This window comes from Canis lupus, chromosome 12, assembly GCF_003254725.2.
Source record: "Canis lupus dingo isolate Sandy chromosome 12, ASM325472v2, whole genome shotgun sequence".
Classification (NCBI taxonomy): Eukaryota; Metazoa; Chordata; class Mammalia; order Carnivora; family Canidae; genus Canis; species Canis lupus.
The window spans coordinates 17,776,600-17,795,055 of record NC_064254.1 but is presented as its reverse complement, the minus strand read 5'-3'; the positions used below and the strand labels follow the sequence as shown (position 1 = coordinate 17,795,055).

At 34.6% G+C, this 18,456-nt stretch overlaps 1 protein-coding gene across 2 annotated transcripts in view; it reads left to right on the top strand.

The window, feature by feature from the left end:
• Positions 1 to 12,927: 12,927 nt before the first annotated feature.
• The window catches only part of LOC112641719 (cysteine-rich secretory protein 2-like), a 67,378-nt gene continuing 61,849 nt past the window's right edge, over positions 12,928 to 18,456 (top strand). Inside the window, exon 1 of one of the 2 annotated variants that reach the window (XM_025418999.3) lies at positions 12,928 to 12,958. In XM_025418999.3, the coding sequence (XP_025274784.1) occupies positions 12,947 to 12,958 (12 nt within the window). In that variant the 5' untranslated portion in view covers positions 12,928 to 12,946. The other variant, XM_025419000.3, reaches the window with a different exon arrangement.

Genomic DNA, 18,456 nt, shown 5'->3' with positions numbered 1-18,456 from the left:
GGTCTAAAGGTACAGACTTCTAGTTATAAGATAAATCAATCCTGGGGATGTCATCTACAACATGAGGACTATAGTTAGCACTGCTGTTGGCATGTTTGAAAGTTGCTGGAGAAGTGGATTCCAAAAATTCTCATCACAAGGAAAAACTTTTAACCACATCTGAAAATTAATGTTAACTGCACTAACTGTGGTGATATTCTCTAATGTATTTATGTCACCTTATTGTGTGGCACACCTTTAACTTATATTGAGTTGTATGTCAATTATGCCTCAATAAAATTGGGAGAAAAAATATATATATATATATATATATCACCCAGCATTTACAGTTGCCGCATCTATCAGTTCTTGAATATGAGTTGCCCCAGAGAAGAGTTTACTGCCATAAATAAGGACAATTTTTAGAGAAAACAACAGACAGTAGAAGCTGTCTGTGGCCAAGACTTCCAGCTGCTGGAGGAGTGAGTCTTTCAGAGCAGAAAAGGATATGGATAATGCATCACAGCATGCATGCATGCAAGCATCCCTGAGTTAGCCAATAAATTTCAGATCTAAGCACTTGTTAACTTGGTCATAACAGGCAAGATTCGCCTCATGGTTCAGAAAATTCATTCACATGAAGGTTAATCCTAGAACATGACCACAAGATGGCAGCATATACATATGATAGTTAAACTTTTTAGCCATCAAGGAAAATTACTGAGACTGATATCCTAAAATTATTCTGAAGAGTAGCTAAATGATTTCATAAAAACTTACAGTAAACAAACAAAAACTTCCAACACTTTGTTGACAGTCTGTTGCAGTCCTTCAAGGGGACATACACAAAGAGGGAAATGAGAGTGTTAAGGAGGTGATTTGTCCCACACCCTCTGAGAAGTTTTATCCTTTATCTTACTTGTAGAACAGCAATTGCTGACACCCACCTAATAACATAACTGTGCCTCGGTTTTCTCATTTGCAATTAGGGATAATAGTACTAGTGCCTCCCTTGTAGGGAAGCTGTGAGAATAAAGCAAGGGAAAATATGTACTGAATCCATAACAGATCCTGCTATATAGTATTAGCTATTAATTTTTATTTTTCATAATTTGTAATTGAGGTGCCTGACATTGTACTGTTTTTATAAATAATATAATATAAGTTACATAATTTCCACAATTTTTCTAATATAAGTTGTCATTTATTAATTGTGCATGTGGTAAAAGATTCAACATATCACGTTTGTTATTTCATGGCATATTACATCTTTGGAACAAACTTTGGGTGTGAATAATGGGACACGTCTATAGATGCAGAAACTGAGATACAAAGAAATGAATTAAACGTGTCTAAGGTAAAACTGCTAATAAATGTCTGGGCTGGGTTTCTAACCCCTGCTCTGATTGGCCGGCATCATTTCTGTCAACTCTGTACTATATCTGAACATTATTGCCGAATTTCGATTTTGCAAATTCAGTGGATGATACATTAAATTGCAATCTTTTTCTTCCTCTTCCATCCAAAATATTAAAGAATATTCTCATTATTTAAATTTTTGGTTTACATATTCCTAAGAATGGGATGCAATGGAGCAGAAACCATTTTTTGCCTTATTTTTTAAAATTCAAATTCAATTAATTAACATTTAATGTATTATTGGTTCCAGAGGTAGAAGTCAGTGATTCATCAGTCTTATATAACATCCAATGCTCATTATATCAGGTGTCCTCCTAAATGCCCATCACTCAGTTACCCCATTTCCCCACACCCCTCCCCTCCAGTGACCCTCAGTTTGCTTCCAATGATTAAGAGTCTCTTAGGTTTGTCTCTTTCTCTGATTTTGTCTTGTCTTATTCTTTCCCCTCTTTCCATATGAACCTCTGTTTTATACAAACAATTTAAAATCTAATACGTGGATATGTAGATATAGTCATTTTAGTGCATGTGAAATAACATTTATGAAAACAACATTCCTACTTATAAAAATTGTGGAAATTATGTAACTTAAAAGTAAACAATAAAAGAAAGAGATAAATTAAAACACTATAGAAAGTAAAGAAAATATATTATTTATAAAGAAAAAAATACCTGTTTGACATCAGATTTCTCCAGGATACTGCATAGTAGAAAATATAGGAAGAACGATGGATAACTGACTTAAAAAAAAATGTGATGTCTGTATGTGCCTGTCCTTGGGAAAGAGCCAAGATAGGAAAAATACTGCAATGTTAAAGACATATCCACAGTATATTAATAGTGCCAGACAAACATAAATTACTTTGGAGAGTCAGGAAGCCACAAGTTAGAATGAGAAGGATTTTGCCAAATAAACAGAATTGCAAATGGTATGATTATTTGAGGACAATAGAACAGCACGAGACCAACCAACTTAAAATGCATGGAAGGCTTAGGGGTATTGAGAGTACTGATGTGGGGAAAGTGAATGCTAGAAATATTTGCTCAAATTTTAACATTTTGAGATGAATCAATACTCCAGTTCTACTAATTTTTTTAAATTTCTTTACTCATTTTAATTCAATATTTGGATAAAAGAAGATTATGTGCATCACAAAAGTAAGACACACTTCTCTCCATTCTGTGTCATACATACAATACAGTCCATGGATAGACTATCCATTGGTTGTATTGGATCTATCTGTGGACTGTATTGGTTTATCCATTATTGGTCTATCCACGGATTGTACTGATCTTTTGAGTAATGTCAAGAGAGAGTCATCAGGAAAACTCAACTCATTTATGTAACTACAGGTGCTGTGATTGCTTTTAGCTAACAATGTTAGCATTTGGTTATGGAAAGTTACAGCCCAGTCATACTGCATAAAAATTGCAGGTGTTGTAAAAGAAAAGTCCCACAGAATGTGATCATTTGCAAATCAAGTCTTCTCCCCTTTCCAATTGCTTTCAGAAAATTCTGAAACACTGAAGTTGCATATCAACTTTAATGATGGTACTAGTAGTATAAATACAGACATAGTATATTGGAAAAGATAATCTCAAAAGTGAAAGGATGCCACAAACACACACACACACACACACACACACGTCTTCCTTACAATCAAAACCAAGGCAATATTTTTAGCAAACAATATCTATATCTGTTTTACATGCAGGTATTAATATGACCACATGTGAATAATCTTGATTTTTTTATTTTTTTATTTTTTATTTTTTTTTAATTTATTTATGATAGTCACAGAGAGAGAGAGAGAGAAGGCAGAGATGCAGGCAGAGGGAGAAGCAGGCTCCATGCACCGGGAGCCCGACGTGGGATTCGATCCCGGGTCTCCAGGATCGCGCCCTGGGCCAAAGGCAGGCGCCAAACCGCTGCGCCACCCAGGGATCCCAATCTTGATTTTTTTAAAAGATTTTATTAACTTATTTGAGAGAGAGAGAGATAGCAAGAGAGAGCAAGACTGGGGGGAGGCAGAAGGGAAAGGAGAAGCAGGCTCCCCGCTGAGCAGGGGACGTGACATGGGGCTCAATTCCAGGATCCAGGAATCATGACCAGAGCCAAAGGGAGACACACCCAAATAGCTGAGCTACCTAGGTGACCCAAATAATCTTGGCATTTAAAAAAAAAAAAAAACATTTTAAACTATGGATATATATTAACCACTTGCTAATTATTAATTGTATAATAATGTTAGTCTTTCAGGTTTCATCCTCTAACTAGGTGTCATCTATTTGTGGGAAATAACCTTTCCTACATAAAATACTTTATAGGACTGATAGAGAAGCTCCTGCATCTCCAGTCTCATTTTGTACTGAATTCTTTCTTACAAAAAATATTTTCTATAATAAAAACCTTTTCAAAAATACTTTAAACAAAGTAGGATCTATTTTTCCACTTAGAGTAAGCCAGGTTTTCAAAATCATGTTCTATATTAACTGCTTTCTTTTACCATTAATTTTGATCCAAATTCTGTTATAATCCAAATGTCTAAATATACAATGTTTGTATTTGGATTTTCTCTTCTGCCTCCCTGGTCTATTTAAATCACCCTGTGACTTTTTCTCAATTATGACTTAATATTTATTTTAATATCTGATAGAGTAAGTAGTCCTTATTTTATCTTCTTATTTAAAAATTAATGAACTGTTTCATTTTAAAATGATAGTTTGACTTAAGTTTATCCTCCAATTTAAAAATGTCCTACTAGATTATGATTGCCACTGCATTAATTTACATGTAGTTTGAGGAATATTTGTTTCTTTCATTACCATTTTACCCATGAACGTAATATATTATTTTTCCAGATTCCTTTTTAAGTTCTTTGATAGAGTTTTAAATTGTTCTTTAAAATTGCCAATGATGCGGCACCTGGGTGGCTCAGTCATTAAGCATCTGCCTTTGGCACAGGTCATGCTCTCGGTGCTGGAATTGAGCCCCACATAAGGCTCCCTGTTCAGTGGGAAGCCTGCTTCTCTCTCTCCTCCCCACCTGTGCTCTCTCACTATCTTTGCTGCTCTCTGTGTCTCTTCTCTCCAATAAATAAGTAAAACGAAATTGCCAATGAGTTTCACTTTGACTAAATTTTCTTTATTTCATTTATTAAAGTGGAAGGGCAGTTATTAAAGCTCATAAGATCTGACAAAGTGATAAAAATATAAAAAATGGTACTATATATAAAATATATAAACAGTATATAAATATACATACAAACATACATTCTCCTACTGCAAATGTTCAGCAAAAATTATTCGTATGTCTTTCAAGTGAATTTTATATTTAAATTTATTAGTAGTTCATCAAGGAAACCATATAAAAATTTAGATGATCAAAAAAATGGTTTTGGCTAAGGCTCTAATGTTGGTTTCCCAAAAATATTCTATTTTGACATCTTAATGACCCACACAATGGTATTTGGAGGCTGGATTTGGAGAGGTGATTATGTTATGAGAGCAGAATGTTCAAGAAATGGAATTAATGCTCTGATAGAAAGTTACCTTGCACCTGCAATCATGTGGGGATGTAGCAAGAAGTCAGCAGTCTGTGAACTAGATGTCCTTTCACCAGGACCCAATAAAGCACACTGTAATCTTGGACTTTCATCAAGAACTATGAGAAATAGTTTTCCGTTATTTAAAAGCCATCACTCTAGGGTATTTTGTTATAGCAATCCTAACAAACCAGGGCAGTATTCCAATAAATAGACAAAAGCTACAAGGAAATGTTTTTTAAATTTAGTCATATATTATTTACTACAGAAAACTCTAAAAATTGTGATTGTTACTTAGGCTGTGATCTTTCTAACATTTTGTGTCCTTCTTATTTCATATGGCTCATTGATTTGTTCTGAAAGTATAATTTTTTTTCCTGGTGAAAGAATCTATCCAGAGCTTGTTTGTTTTGTTTTGTTTTGTTGTGTCTTTTTCTGTTTGTTTGTTTTCTAAAACAGCCTCAAAAGAAACAAATATTTTAACTTTTTCATTACTTAAAGTATCTTTATTTATTATCTTATTTAAAATGCAAATACAAGACTTAAAGTTTTTGTTTAAAATATTCTTTTCCAAGGAGCACCTGGGTGGCTAGTCAGTTAAGTGTCAGACTCTTGGTTTTGGTTCAGGTCATAATCTCAGGGTCATGATCTCAGGGTCATGACATCTAGCCCCGTTGTGGGGCTCCACACTCGGTGCTCAGTGCAGAGTCGCTTGAGATCCCTGTTTCCCTCTTCCTCTGTTCCTCTTCCCATTCACACTCATTCTAAATAAATAAATACATGAAATATTTTTTTAAAACCTTCAAAATAAAATGTACATTTCCTTAAAAAATTAAAAGGTATCTCCTCATTTTCCTATTTTTACTTTGAAAAGTTAGATGTTGATTTCAATCTATCCTATCATGGAGTTTATTTTTCCTTTACGGAAATTTTAAATATTTTCTTCCTGGATTTGATTTTGTTTAAATTTACTGTGCTAAATATGTTTGTTTTAAAACATAGTTATTTCACATAGTATATTATAACCTCTTTTAATTTGAGATCATGTGTCATTATTTTATTGTATATTATTTTCTCCAATATTTTATATTTATTTATAATTTCTCTATTTCTATGACCTTCTAAATGAATATTAAAGTTTTCTTTAGTTTCATATATCTTAAGTTTATTCTCATCTCTCTGACATTTGGTCCCTTTCATTCTGGGTTTCTGCACACTAATATTTATCTGCTCACTAATTCATTCTTGACTGATTTTTATGTCTCATGTATTATATAATCTGCTTCTTTCGAGTTTCTCATTTCAACTGGTGTTTTTTATTCCCAATACCAGCTCGTTATGTTTTATAATCACTTGATTGTCATTCAGGTTTGCATTATACTTATTTCCCTTAAAGATTTTTGTTGAGTTCATTTTAAATTTGTATTGGCTTTTTATTTTTATTTATTTTTTTATAAATTTATTATTGGTGTTCAATTTGCCAACATACAAAATAACACCCATTGCTCATCCCATCAAGTACCCACCTCAGTGCCCATCATCCAGTCCCCCCCCCCCCGCCCACCTCCTTCCACCACCCCTAGTTCGTTTCCCAGAGTTAGGAGTCTTTCATGTTCTGTCTCCCTTTCTGATACTTCCCACTCATTTTTTCTCCTTTCCCTTTTATATTGACTTTTTAATACTTAGGTTTCTTTTGGAATATTTTGTCTATTTGTTGTCTTTCTCTCATAATCCTGGGGATATTCAGATATATTGAATTTTTCCCTAGGCATATTATTGTTAGTTTAGTTACTTATATCTCCAGGAATCAGAAGGATTTCATGTTGACTTTATGTTTTGTGGTTTGCTTGGTGGAGTTGGAAAAGGACATTCGTTCTGAAAGGTTTTATGTTACAGTTGATAGTCATCTGCTCCCTACCGTCTGTCCCCACAAATGGAAATTTCTTGTCCTCAAGATTACATTTCTGAATCTCTGTCTCAACTTCTCTTCCTGGCTGGCCGCATGTCTTTTAATTGCCAAGGCTAGAGGCTGCTAGAACTAAGTATATTTGTTGTTCTGGGTTCTTGGCTCCTCACTCTATCTGCCTCCAGCATCATCTCAACATTACTCATAACTGGCAAAGGAAGAGCAACACATATTTAGACTCTATCTCTAGGACACCACTGTTCTTAGATTAGGGTACAAGTTTATTCTTTCTCCTTTAAGTTTTTAAAGGAGAAAGCTTTCATTTTAAATGAAAATTTCTTTTCATTTGATGTCTTACTTTGATGACTGCTTTGACCTAAATTCCAAACCTAATCAGCATGAATTTCATGAAACTTCACATCTCTTCCAACTGTTACCCCAGTTAAGCCCATCTTTTCTCAGTCACTGGCTTGACCTCCATGGGGCATGAGGGAGAGAGAAACCATGTAACAACAATCCTATACAACAGCTCATCTCCTCTCCTTGGACTTTCAAAATCTCCTGCTGAGGCCATGTTTTTGTAACCCCCACCCCGCCCCTCTGCAAAAAAAGTGATCCCACCATCTTAGGATCCATCTACATTACATCTGTTTTACAACTAAAAAAGAGGCTCTCTTAAAATTCCTGTCTCATTTCTGTCATCTCCAGAGTTAGATGAAGAACAGAGAGTAAGCATCTGTTGCTTGTGTCTCCACCTTATAGGAATTTGATATTGTCTGACTGTGTTTTGGAGTATATATATTCTTAAAGGATATTCCTGTTAAGGCTGTCAGGATTAATTATTCTTGTCTCCTTCATGGTCTAGGGAACAATTTTCTTCAGTTCCTCTACTTAATGCTGGAAACACAGACCAGCATTCTCATTCTTCTTTCGATTAGCTAAATGTTACATTTTGCAGACCTCTAGAGGATATAACATCACTGTGTTGAAGGATGAAAAGGTTTGTTTTATGAGATGTCAGTGGCTAATTGCTATAGGCACAGTCTTCTATTTCCTATAGGAAGTTGTAAATTCTGCAGTTAATAAAATTAAGGTAAGAAAATGAGATCCCTGAGTGTGTATATTAGAAGACAATTGTGCAGGCATTTAGAAGGTGTTTTCAAGTTTTAGATAACCAATATATTACTTTATCTTATGACAAAAACAATTTTAAAGCTAAATTTTAAAAATCTTAATAATTGAAGTATCATGAGAAAAGTAACTATTAGTATGAATCTGAACTCTAGTTTCTAATTATTTTTTAAAGATTTTAATTGAAAGAATCACTTTGAAACACAAATCAAAAGTTTTAGATTACAATTTTCTCTATTTCTGGGGACAAAACTACATGTTGAACTCTTATGTGAATATGAAACTCAACCTAATCTCAGCAATATACCAATCCTTTCTTAAGGATTAATTTAAGTTGGAGATGATTTGCTTTATTTATTTTTAAATGATTCTAGTTTACATCAATTTAATAAAATTAAAATTCCATCTTAGTCCTCATATCATGAGTTTGTCCCATTCCAAGCTTACCTGAGTTAGTAAGTAGTAACAGAGTTCAGTAAGAATTTAGTGTGCGGAGATCCTATAAAATATATATATTTGTGATCTGGGTGATTCAGTCATTTCATTCTGTCCCTATATTTATCTGAGGCCCTTTGCATTCATTAAGAAAACAAAGACAGCTCAGGTACCAAATTTCAAACCTGAAAATAATAGAAATCATCAGTGCAATGCCACAAATCATGTTTGACCTATTCCTGGTCTCCTCTTTGCTTTTGGGAGGTCATGATCAATTCATCTCTCATAGCTCAAATTCCAATCTTACCACTTCTAACACGTACCCTTGAGAAAATTGCTTATCCTCTGTAAATCTCAGCTCTTTCATCTGTAAAAGGGAACAGTGGACAGATTGCAGCAGTTTCAAAGAGGATTAAATGAGATCTCACATGTCAAGCTGCTGTCATGGTGCCTAGAATATCAAAAATGCTCAATAAATTATGGTAGTTGGCATAAGCATTATTTAAAAAAAGAAAATAGTCTCTATTTGACAAACAAAACTTAAACAATACTAAATTGCCTTAATATTTAATAATTTGTCCTAATATTTATGCAATAGTAGTATGTTAGCGAGAAGCATAAATAGATAAATCAATAAAATATTAGGCAGATAAAACAAATACTTCAAAATATTTGCGTTGTTCATCTATCCACAGTATTACTGTATGATTCTTTCAATTTGTTAATACTAATTCTGTTTGATTAATCAGGAAAGAGGATTACACCACTACTTTTTTACCTTTAATAATAATGATAAGAGCTCATAGAAATTTTTTTCCAATGCAAGTTAGTAGCTCGTGGCTAGTTTCCTAATAGAGATTACTGCTTCATAAAAGGAAATGTTAATATTTAATAATAAATTTATTCTTTTTTTCATAAAACAAATTATTAAATTTCCCTATATGCATACAGATTATTGGTCATCATTATTGCCCAGACCCTGTACAAAGCATAGTGGAATGCACATTCCATATAAATTTTTAACAGAAATGTGAATTGAAGTTAAATTGCACTAAATTTTCAGCCACTTACTAATAGGACAGATAATAGATTATTTCCATTTCTTATGTCATTTTTTAAAGTAGATTTTTATGCTATTTTTTAAAAATTCACCCTCTCTATAAAAATACATGCTATTTTTCAGTACACACAGATATTTATTAAGATAGAATATATTCTGGTCCTTATAATATATCTCAATGTTTTAAAATTTATTCACAGCTCATATGATCTCTGACTATAGTGAAAATAAATTAGAAATCAATTATAGAAACATATCTGGAACAGTCTTTTTTTAAATTTATTTATTTACTTACAAGAGACACACACAGAGAGGCAGAGATATAGGCAGAGGGAGAAGCAGGCCCCCTACAGAGTCTGATGCGGGATTCAATCCCAGGACCCTAGGATCACTCCGGGAGCCGAAGACAGATCTCACTGAGCCACCCAGACATCCCTATCTGGAACATTCTTCATAAGTTTTGGAAACTAAATAACTCACAACTAAATAACTCATGAAGCCCGAGACAACAATGGAAAATTGAGAAACTACTTGAACTAAAGGAAAATGAAAAACAAGTATTCAATAATTTTGGATAAAATTAAAGCAGTGCTTACTGGAAAATTTATGTTACTAAATGCCTATGTTAGAAAGAAGGATTATTTTATAATTCTAGGTTATGAAGATAATATACTATTTTCATCTAGACCTAAGTGATCAATTTATTTTCAACAAAATTGCAAAACATACCATTGAAAAAGGATGCATAAAAACTGAACTTTAATTCATACACTGAAACTTAAAAGTTAACTCAAAATGGATCCTTGACATAAATGTAGGCTTTCTTTCTTTTTAAGATTTTATTTATTTATTCATGAAAGACACAGAGAGAGAGGCAGAGACATAGGCAGAGGGAGAAGCAGGCTCAGGAGCCCGATGTGGGACTCCATCCGGGGACCCCAGGATCAAGACCTGAGCCAAAGACAAATGCTCAACCGCTGAGCCACCCAGGTGCCCCTTCCTTAACATAAATGTAACATCTACAACATCTGGAAGAAACAAGAAAAAGTATTTGTGACAGATGGTAGGCAAAATTTTCTTAGAATCAATGAAAAATAAAGTTCATAATGAAAAAATTGATAATTTGGATTTTTTTTCAAAACTAGGACTATGTAATTGATATTGAAAGGATACTTTTGAGCAACAAAAACACAACTGCAAAACTTGTAGAAATTACTTCAATATTGCATACATGATACTGGAGTTGTATTCAGATTTACATAAAAAGTCTAACAGGGATCCCTGGGTGGCGCAGCGGTTTGGCGCCTGCCTTTGGCCCAGGGCGCGATCCTGGAGACCCGGGATCGAATCCCACATCGGGCTCCCGGTGCATGGAGCCTGCTTCTCCCTCGGCCTGTGTCTCTGCCTCTCTCTCTCTCTCTCTCTCTCTGTGACTATCATAAATAAATAAAAATTGAAAAAAAAATATTAAAAAAAAAAGTCTAACAACAAAAAGACCAAAAAATATATATAAATTGCAAAGTTTTGAACAAATGCTTCACCACAGAAGACACAGACAGGAAATAAACACATGAAAAGATATTCAGCATCATTTATTATTCAAGAATTCCAAATTAAATGATGAGATAGAACTATAACCCATTGAAACAAAAATTAAGAAGACTAAGTGTCCACAAGAAAGAATAGAAATTGGAACTCAAATGTCCTGCTGGTGGAAATGTTAAATGCTGCAACCATATTTGAAAATGGTAGGTTCGGGGATCCCTGGGTGGCTCGGGGGTTTAGCGCCTGCCTTTGGCCCTAGGGCGCGATCCTGGAGTCCAGGGATCGAGTCCCACGTCGGGCTCTCGGCATGGAGCCTGCTTCTCCCTCTGCCTCTCTCTCTCTCTCTCTCTCTCTCTCATGAATAAATAAATAAATCTTAAAAAAAAAAAAAAGAAAGAAAGAAAACGGTAGGTTCTTAGAAGTAAAAAAGTAACCATCAGACTTTTCCATTCCACTCCTAACGAATTAACCAAGAAAAATGAGATCATATATCCTTACAAACATTTGCACATGAACGTTCATTACAACTTTTTCTTTGATTATAAAAAGCCAGAAACTAAATACAAGAACCAGTGAATAAGAGCCATCTGATTTTCTAGGTACTATAAATAATTAGAAATAAGTTTCCCCTTTGTTCAGTTGAACAAGGATTTGAAAAACTACTAGGTACACATGGGCATGAATACATCAGCCTGTCAAAACAGCCTGGAGCCCCTTTTTGTGATTATAATTAGAGATATACAATAGAAGTGTTGCCAAAGCCAGGAAATCTTTGTCTCCTAGTTGAAGATGTAGAAAGTGAGTAACAGAAAAGTAAGTGTGACAGTCTATATTCAGAAAAATGATTAGAATAAAAATTAAGTTACCCACTGCTGCAAAGTTGTAACACACCCCACCAAAGTAGAGTGACTTAAATAAATTGTTATAATTGTTATTAGAATGTTAGCAGAAGCTGGAGTTGAACCTGCACAGCAATGTGTAGTAATATTATCTAATTCCCTATGCACACTCTTATCTTAAAACAATAGTTTTTCAAACAACTGCAAAAAAATTATATGTATATGTAAACATGCAGATCTCTAGATTCTTCCCAATAATAGAGAAAATACTATTATGTTCTCAAAGGAATTCCTTTTGAAATAATTAGAGCTCATTTATAAGATATACTTTAAATTACCTGTGGATTCTTAAATTTATTAAGCAGATCAAACTTTCTAAAAAATAATGCCAATAGTTAATGGCTTTCCTAGTCCTTGGACATTGAATCCATCTATATTCCATAAAATTCCATATTAACTTGTCTGCAGATTTCCAATTTGGGAATGTGTTTCCAGATTGATATCCTATACAGAATTTGAAAGGAGACACACACAAAAATTTATGATCATCTCTATAAAATAATTCTTCCTTTCCCTATATACTCAAAGAAATTAAATTTGAGAATAATTTCTGTTTAAAGCAACATTGTTTTCCTTTGGACCTACTCCTTGAAGTTTTAGCTCTAGCAAAATCTTTATTTGTAATTAATGAGATCAATATTTAAAAATAGCAAAATTAAAAGTTGTCAGGAAATGTAACTGCAGATATTCCCATACATTACATAGTCACAAAATGAACTGATAGAACTCTGAGTATCAACTTATTTATTGTAAAATCTCTACAAATCTATGAAAAGTCCTGCATGAATTAATGGAATGTGTTTTCCTTCTTTGTCAATCTCTTTGTACTCATTTCTTGCTTAACTTCTGTGCTCTGTCTTATCTTTTCTCTATAATCCCTCTGAACAGAATGTGCTCATCTCATGCTTTTCAGTTATTCAAATTCATATTTCCTGACCTGAGGCAGAAATTCAGGTGGCATAAATTGCTCAAGAATTGTATTGCCTGCCCTACAGAAGCAGTTCAATACCTGAGCCAACCACTACTGATGTTTAATGTGGTAAGAACAAGAGATAAATATACTTTCCCAGATTTTTAAGCTGCTTTGGTTTCCTTGGTGTGGAAAGTTCAGATAAAAGTTGAGGTATTTTTGAGGAGAGAGACACAAAACACAATGCAGAGGAAGGCAGGCATGACTGTCAGGTGGACCCCCTGGATTTGATTTCCACATATTTTGGGCCTTCTGAACTGGAACTTGTGGCCACTCTGCTGGAAGGATCTGCAGTGCTGGAGGACGCTGGGTTTGGAGTAGAAGGGTGAGTAAGGGGCTACAACACTCTAAACGTGATAGACAATGTGGAGACTTGGAGCAGTGCATTAGCAATGTGGTCTTTGTCCGAGGTGAAGGCAGATCCCTCCTGAATATCATGCTTTACCAGGAACCCACACCATGAATGAATGGCTAAATGAACAAATGTTTACCTCAAGGTCCTTGCATGATGAACACCTTTGTGTGGTTGCTTTCAAGTCATGGGTCCTGTTACAACCCAAAGACTTCTCTCATTTGCTTTTACCTTTCTCCATCAGCTTGCAGCGACAGAGACTAAAACTTAGTTCATTTGATTTCAGACTTTGCACATCATCTCCTACTCAATTTCTCACCAAATCTGAGCACCACAAATTCACTTACCTGTAAGAGAGGGCATTGCCAGCAGAGATGCTACTGAATTTGCCTCCTTTTATATAGGATGTTGCATATATGATCAGTGATGGACTTCAAAAACTAAAAATAAGAAAACATCCTGGAACAATATTTACCAGTCTGGAGAGCACAATCAGTCTGGAGATTACTTGTGGAAGAAATATGAATTTGGCATATTATCCAGTTTCATGGTCAGATATAATTGAAGGCAGGTATTATTATGAGTCTAAATATTTCCAGAAAGAGAAATAGACATCATTAGATCAGAACACAGCAACTAACTATTCTATACAGGCAACCTGTATGTTGGAAAATACACACATTGTTTAAGTGATATAAGCATGTATGACAAAAAGGTGGGAACAACTAAAAGTCATTCTACCAACTCATTGCATATGTCCACCTGGCCCACTGCGTTTCTCTCCTTACACATTTGATTTTATAGGAATTCACAAAATTGTAAAATGTCAGTCTCATTTGTAAATTACATTTGTCATATTTATAAATAATAAAAATAATAGCCTTTACTTTTTTATAGTACAGAGATTCCCATAAAGTACATCATATTTACCACTTTAAAATTATGTGGCATTTATGCTCAGTGGCATAACATATGTTCACATCATAATGCACTCATCACCACCATTCACCTGCAGAAATGTTTAGCCTTCCAAACTCAAACTGTACTCATGAAACTGTAACTCTTTATTTCCCTGGGTCCTCAGCTCCTAGGAACCACATTCTGTTTTCTCTATTTATCAGTTTGACTGTGCTAGGTACCTCATAAATGGAAACACACAGTATTTGCCCGTTTGTGATTGGCTTATTTCACAGAGTAAATATCCTGAAATCTGTGTTCATGCGTGTTGTATTATGTGTCAAAATATCATTCTTTTTTAAAGCAGAATTATATTCCATTGTGTATAGACCACATTTTGTTGATCCACTATTCTGTGAATAGCCATTTGGCTTATTTTCCCCTTTCAGCTATTCCAAATTATGTTACTCTAAACATGTGAGCAAATATCTCTGAGTTTCTGCTTCCAATACTTTTATACACAAAAATAAAAGTGCTGTATTATGGGTAGTTCTATTTTTAATTTTTGGAGAAACCACCATACTGTTTTTCATAGCAATTATACATTTTTATATTCCTACCAAAAGTTTTCAAGAGTTCCAATTTCAACACATCCTCACCAAGACCTGGTATATTTTGGGCTTTTTGATAGTAACAATTTAATGGGTATAAGCTGGCACCATATTGGGGTTTTGATTTGCATTTCCCTAATGATTTGTGATATTGCACATCTTTCATGGGCTTATCAGCCATTTTGTATGTATTCCCTGGATAATGTTTATTCAAGTCATTGGCCCATTTTTTAAAATTTATTTTTAATTCTAGTATAATTAATGTACAGTGTTCTATTAGTTTCATGTGTATAATACTGATTCAACAATTCTACATGTTACTCAGATTTTAAAAGATTTTATTTATTTGAGAGACAGAGAGCACGAGCATGTGTGTGTATGCATAAGCAGAGGAAGGGGTGGAGGGAGAGGATGAAGCAGACTCCCTGCTAAGCAGGGTAGCCTGACCCAGGGCTTGATTTCAGGACTCTGAGGTCATGACTTGAGCAGAAGTTTGATGCTTAATTGCCTGAGTCACCCAGGTGCCCCAAGATTTTTAAAAAATTTTAATTGTAGTTGTGTTGCAGGAGTTCTCTATATGTTCTGGATACTAACTCCTTCTCAGATCTATTTTTTTTTGTGCATATAATTTTTCCCATTCCATCGGTAGCATTTTCACTCTGTTTATTGTGTCCTTTACTACACAGAAATTTGTAATTTGATATCACCCAATTTATCTATTTTTATTTTGTTGCCTGTGCTTTCAGCCTCATATCTGATAAATCATTACCAAGTCAATGCCATAAATTTTCTCCCCCATTTTCTTCTAAAGTTTTACAGTTTTGAAGCAAGAAAGCTAGGTTCCTGTCTCACAGAGTCAAAGAATGAATCTTGTGAAAGAAGAAGAGAATACAACAATAGAGTTTTTACTAAGCAAGAATACAGAAAAACCTCTCAGAAGTGAGAGGAGTCCTGGCAGGGTTGCCACTGAAGGTTTTTAGGCTGATATTTTATTGAAAACTTGATCAGAGAGCTTGTGGTTTTGAGATTCTTTTGCTGTCTTTGTTTGAGCAAGGACAATTGATAACACCCTTCATGACTTACTTCTTTGAGGTTTGGTCATTTTCTGTGATCACACTGTACCTGCTAAAGGAAAATAATCCCTAACATCTGGGGCCATGTGGTAGGAAATAGATCTTATCTCTAGTTCACTCTTTTAGAGCCTAGTCAAGGGCCCCTTATCTCTCCCTGCCTATACCTTAACCCTTTTCTTATTCAGTTTTGCTCTTATATTTAGGTTGTTGATACATTTTGAGTTAATTTTTAAATGGTATAAGGTCAGGGAGGACTTCATTCTTTGGCATAGGGACATATAGTTTCCCCAATATTGTTTCTTGGAAACACTGTTTTTCCCCCATTAAAAGGCTTGGGACTCTTTTTGAATATCATTTGACAATATATATAACAGTTTATTTCTGGGTTTTCTATCCTTCCCAATAGTCTATATGTATGTCTTTATGCTAACACTACATGGTGTTTATTACCCTACATCCTTTGATATTTATATAAAATATAAATATAACCAAGCAAACATCATTATGTTATTGATTTTCCACTTGAGTTTGAAGGAAAAAGAGAATGAGTCGGGGTCAATGATAGCCATTTGTGGTTCTTAGGGAAAATTCATAACTAGGCTTTCTTGTTTCAGTAAGAATGAGTCAGGGAAGGTTAACACATGATTTTGATCATCCCTGGATATACTAGGTAACATGATCGAGAAATGAGTCTTATGCACAGCCCACAGCTTATGTACAGAATATCAATATTCAAGTTCCTTTTGAACATTGTCCTATTCATTACAAAGTAATCAATGCCTCTTCTTTTTTACCTATACTTTCCCTCTACTCATCACCTATATCCCATAAAAAATGAATGTTGGAATTTCTAAAATAGAAAGTAGATCTAAAATTCAACTATCTCCAAAGAAAAACAAACTAACAGTAAATAGGAAAAATGGCAATCATCAAGTCACCTTCCTCTGTCAATTTTATTTTCTCTGCCTGGTTTCCATCACTTCCAGATATGCATGTGCATATACAAATTTTATCAACAATTGTTGGCTAGGATTTGTTGAAGTTGGAACCATTGAGCCCTGCTGTTGGGAACGTAAAATTATATAATCACTGTGGTAGACAATATGCCAATTCCTCAAAAAATTAAGCATAAAATTACTGTATGATCCAACAATTCTACTGCCAGGTATTATATGCAAAAGAATTGAAAGCAAGGAGTAGACCAGATATTCTTACCATCAGGCTCATAGCAGCATTATTTATGATAGCAAAAAGGTGGAAGCAACCCAAGTGTCCTTCAATGGATGAATTTATCATTCACTATAATATTCTTGTACTACCCTAGGATATTATAACCCTCTTCTGACCTAAAACTGAAGTCAATTACACACATTTCCATCTTGTACAGAAATTACTGATGTCTGCTCACTTGAATGTACATATTCTTCAAAACTATTTCTTTTGAGCTTGGATCTTAAAACCAATTGTCCTTGTCTCCTGGAGTGATTTAATAACTCCCAATTTTCCTAGTTTATGCTGGAGATACAAAGATACATTCTTAAAAAAACACAAAAAGACGAACAAAAAAAAGATACATTCTTATTTGTCTTTCCTTCAGCTGGAGCTTATGCAAACTACAATAATCTCCTTCCTCACCTGTACCCCTTCTCTATGGCTAAATCTTCAGCATGTTTTTTATTTATTTTTTTAAATTTTTATTTATTTATGATAGAGAGAGAGAGAGAGAGAGGCAGAGACACAGGCAGAGGGAGAAGCAGGCTCCATGCACCGGGAGCCCGACGTGGGATTCGATCCCGGGTCTCCAGGATCGCGCCCTGGGCCAAAGGCAGGTGCCAAACCGCTGCGCCACCCAGGGATCCCATTTTTATATTTTATTTTATTTTTTTTTTAAATTTTTACAGCATGTTATAATGGATGAAGCACCAAGAAATATTTCAAGGCAAACATATTGACTACATCAAAAATCAATCAACCAGATATAGTTATTTTTTTTTTAAGATTTTATTTATTTATTCATGAGAGGCAGAGACATGCGCAGAGGGAGGAGCAGGCTCCATGCAGGAAACCTGATGTGGGACTCGATCCCGGGACTCCAGGATCATGCCCTGGGCCAAATGCAGGCGCCAAACCGCTGAGCCACCCAGGGATCCCAGATATAGTTTTTAAATTGTTAAATATGTTTGTATTATGCAACTCTATCAGATTCACCACAACTATGATAACGTAGTAGCCTTAAGAAACAGAAAGCTTTTGGGGCACCTGGGTGGCTCAACAGGTTAAGTGTTGGATACTTGGTTTTGGCTCAAGTCATGATCTTAGAGTGGTGGGATCCAGTCCCATGACAGCTTCCATGCTCAGTGTGGAGTCTGCTTGAGATTCTCTCTCTCCCGCTCCTTCTGCTCCACCCCCTGCTTGTGCATGCTTTGCTCTCTAAATAAATAAATACATATATAAAAATAAAAGGCTCAGAGATATCACATATTTTTGTTTTCTATTAAAATTTTTGAGCTATGCATTAGTACAAATTTATATAGTAAATTGAATCTCCTGAGTTTGTGTATTAGAAGACAAATAAGCAGCTACTTACAATTTTTTTGGTTTTGATGAAATAACTCTATTTTATTTTAGAATAAC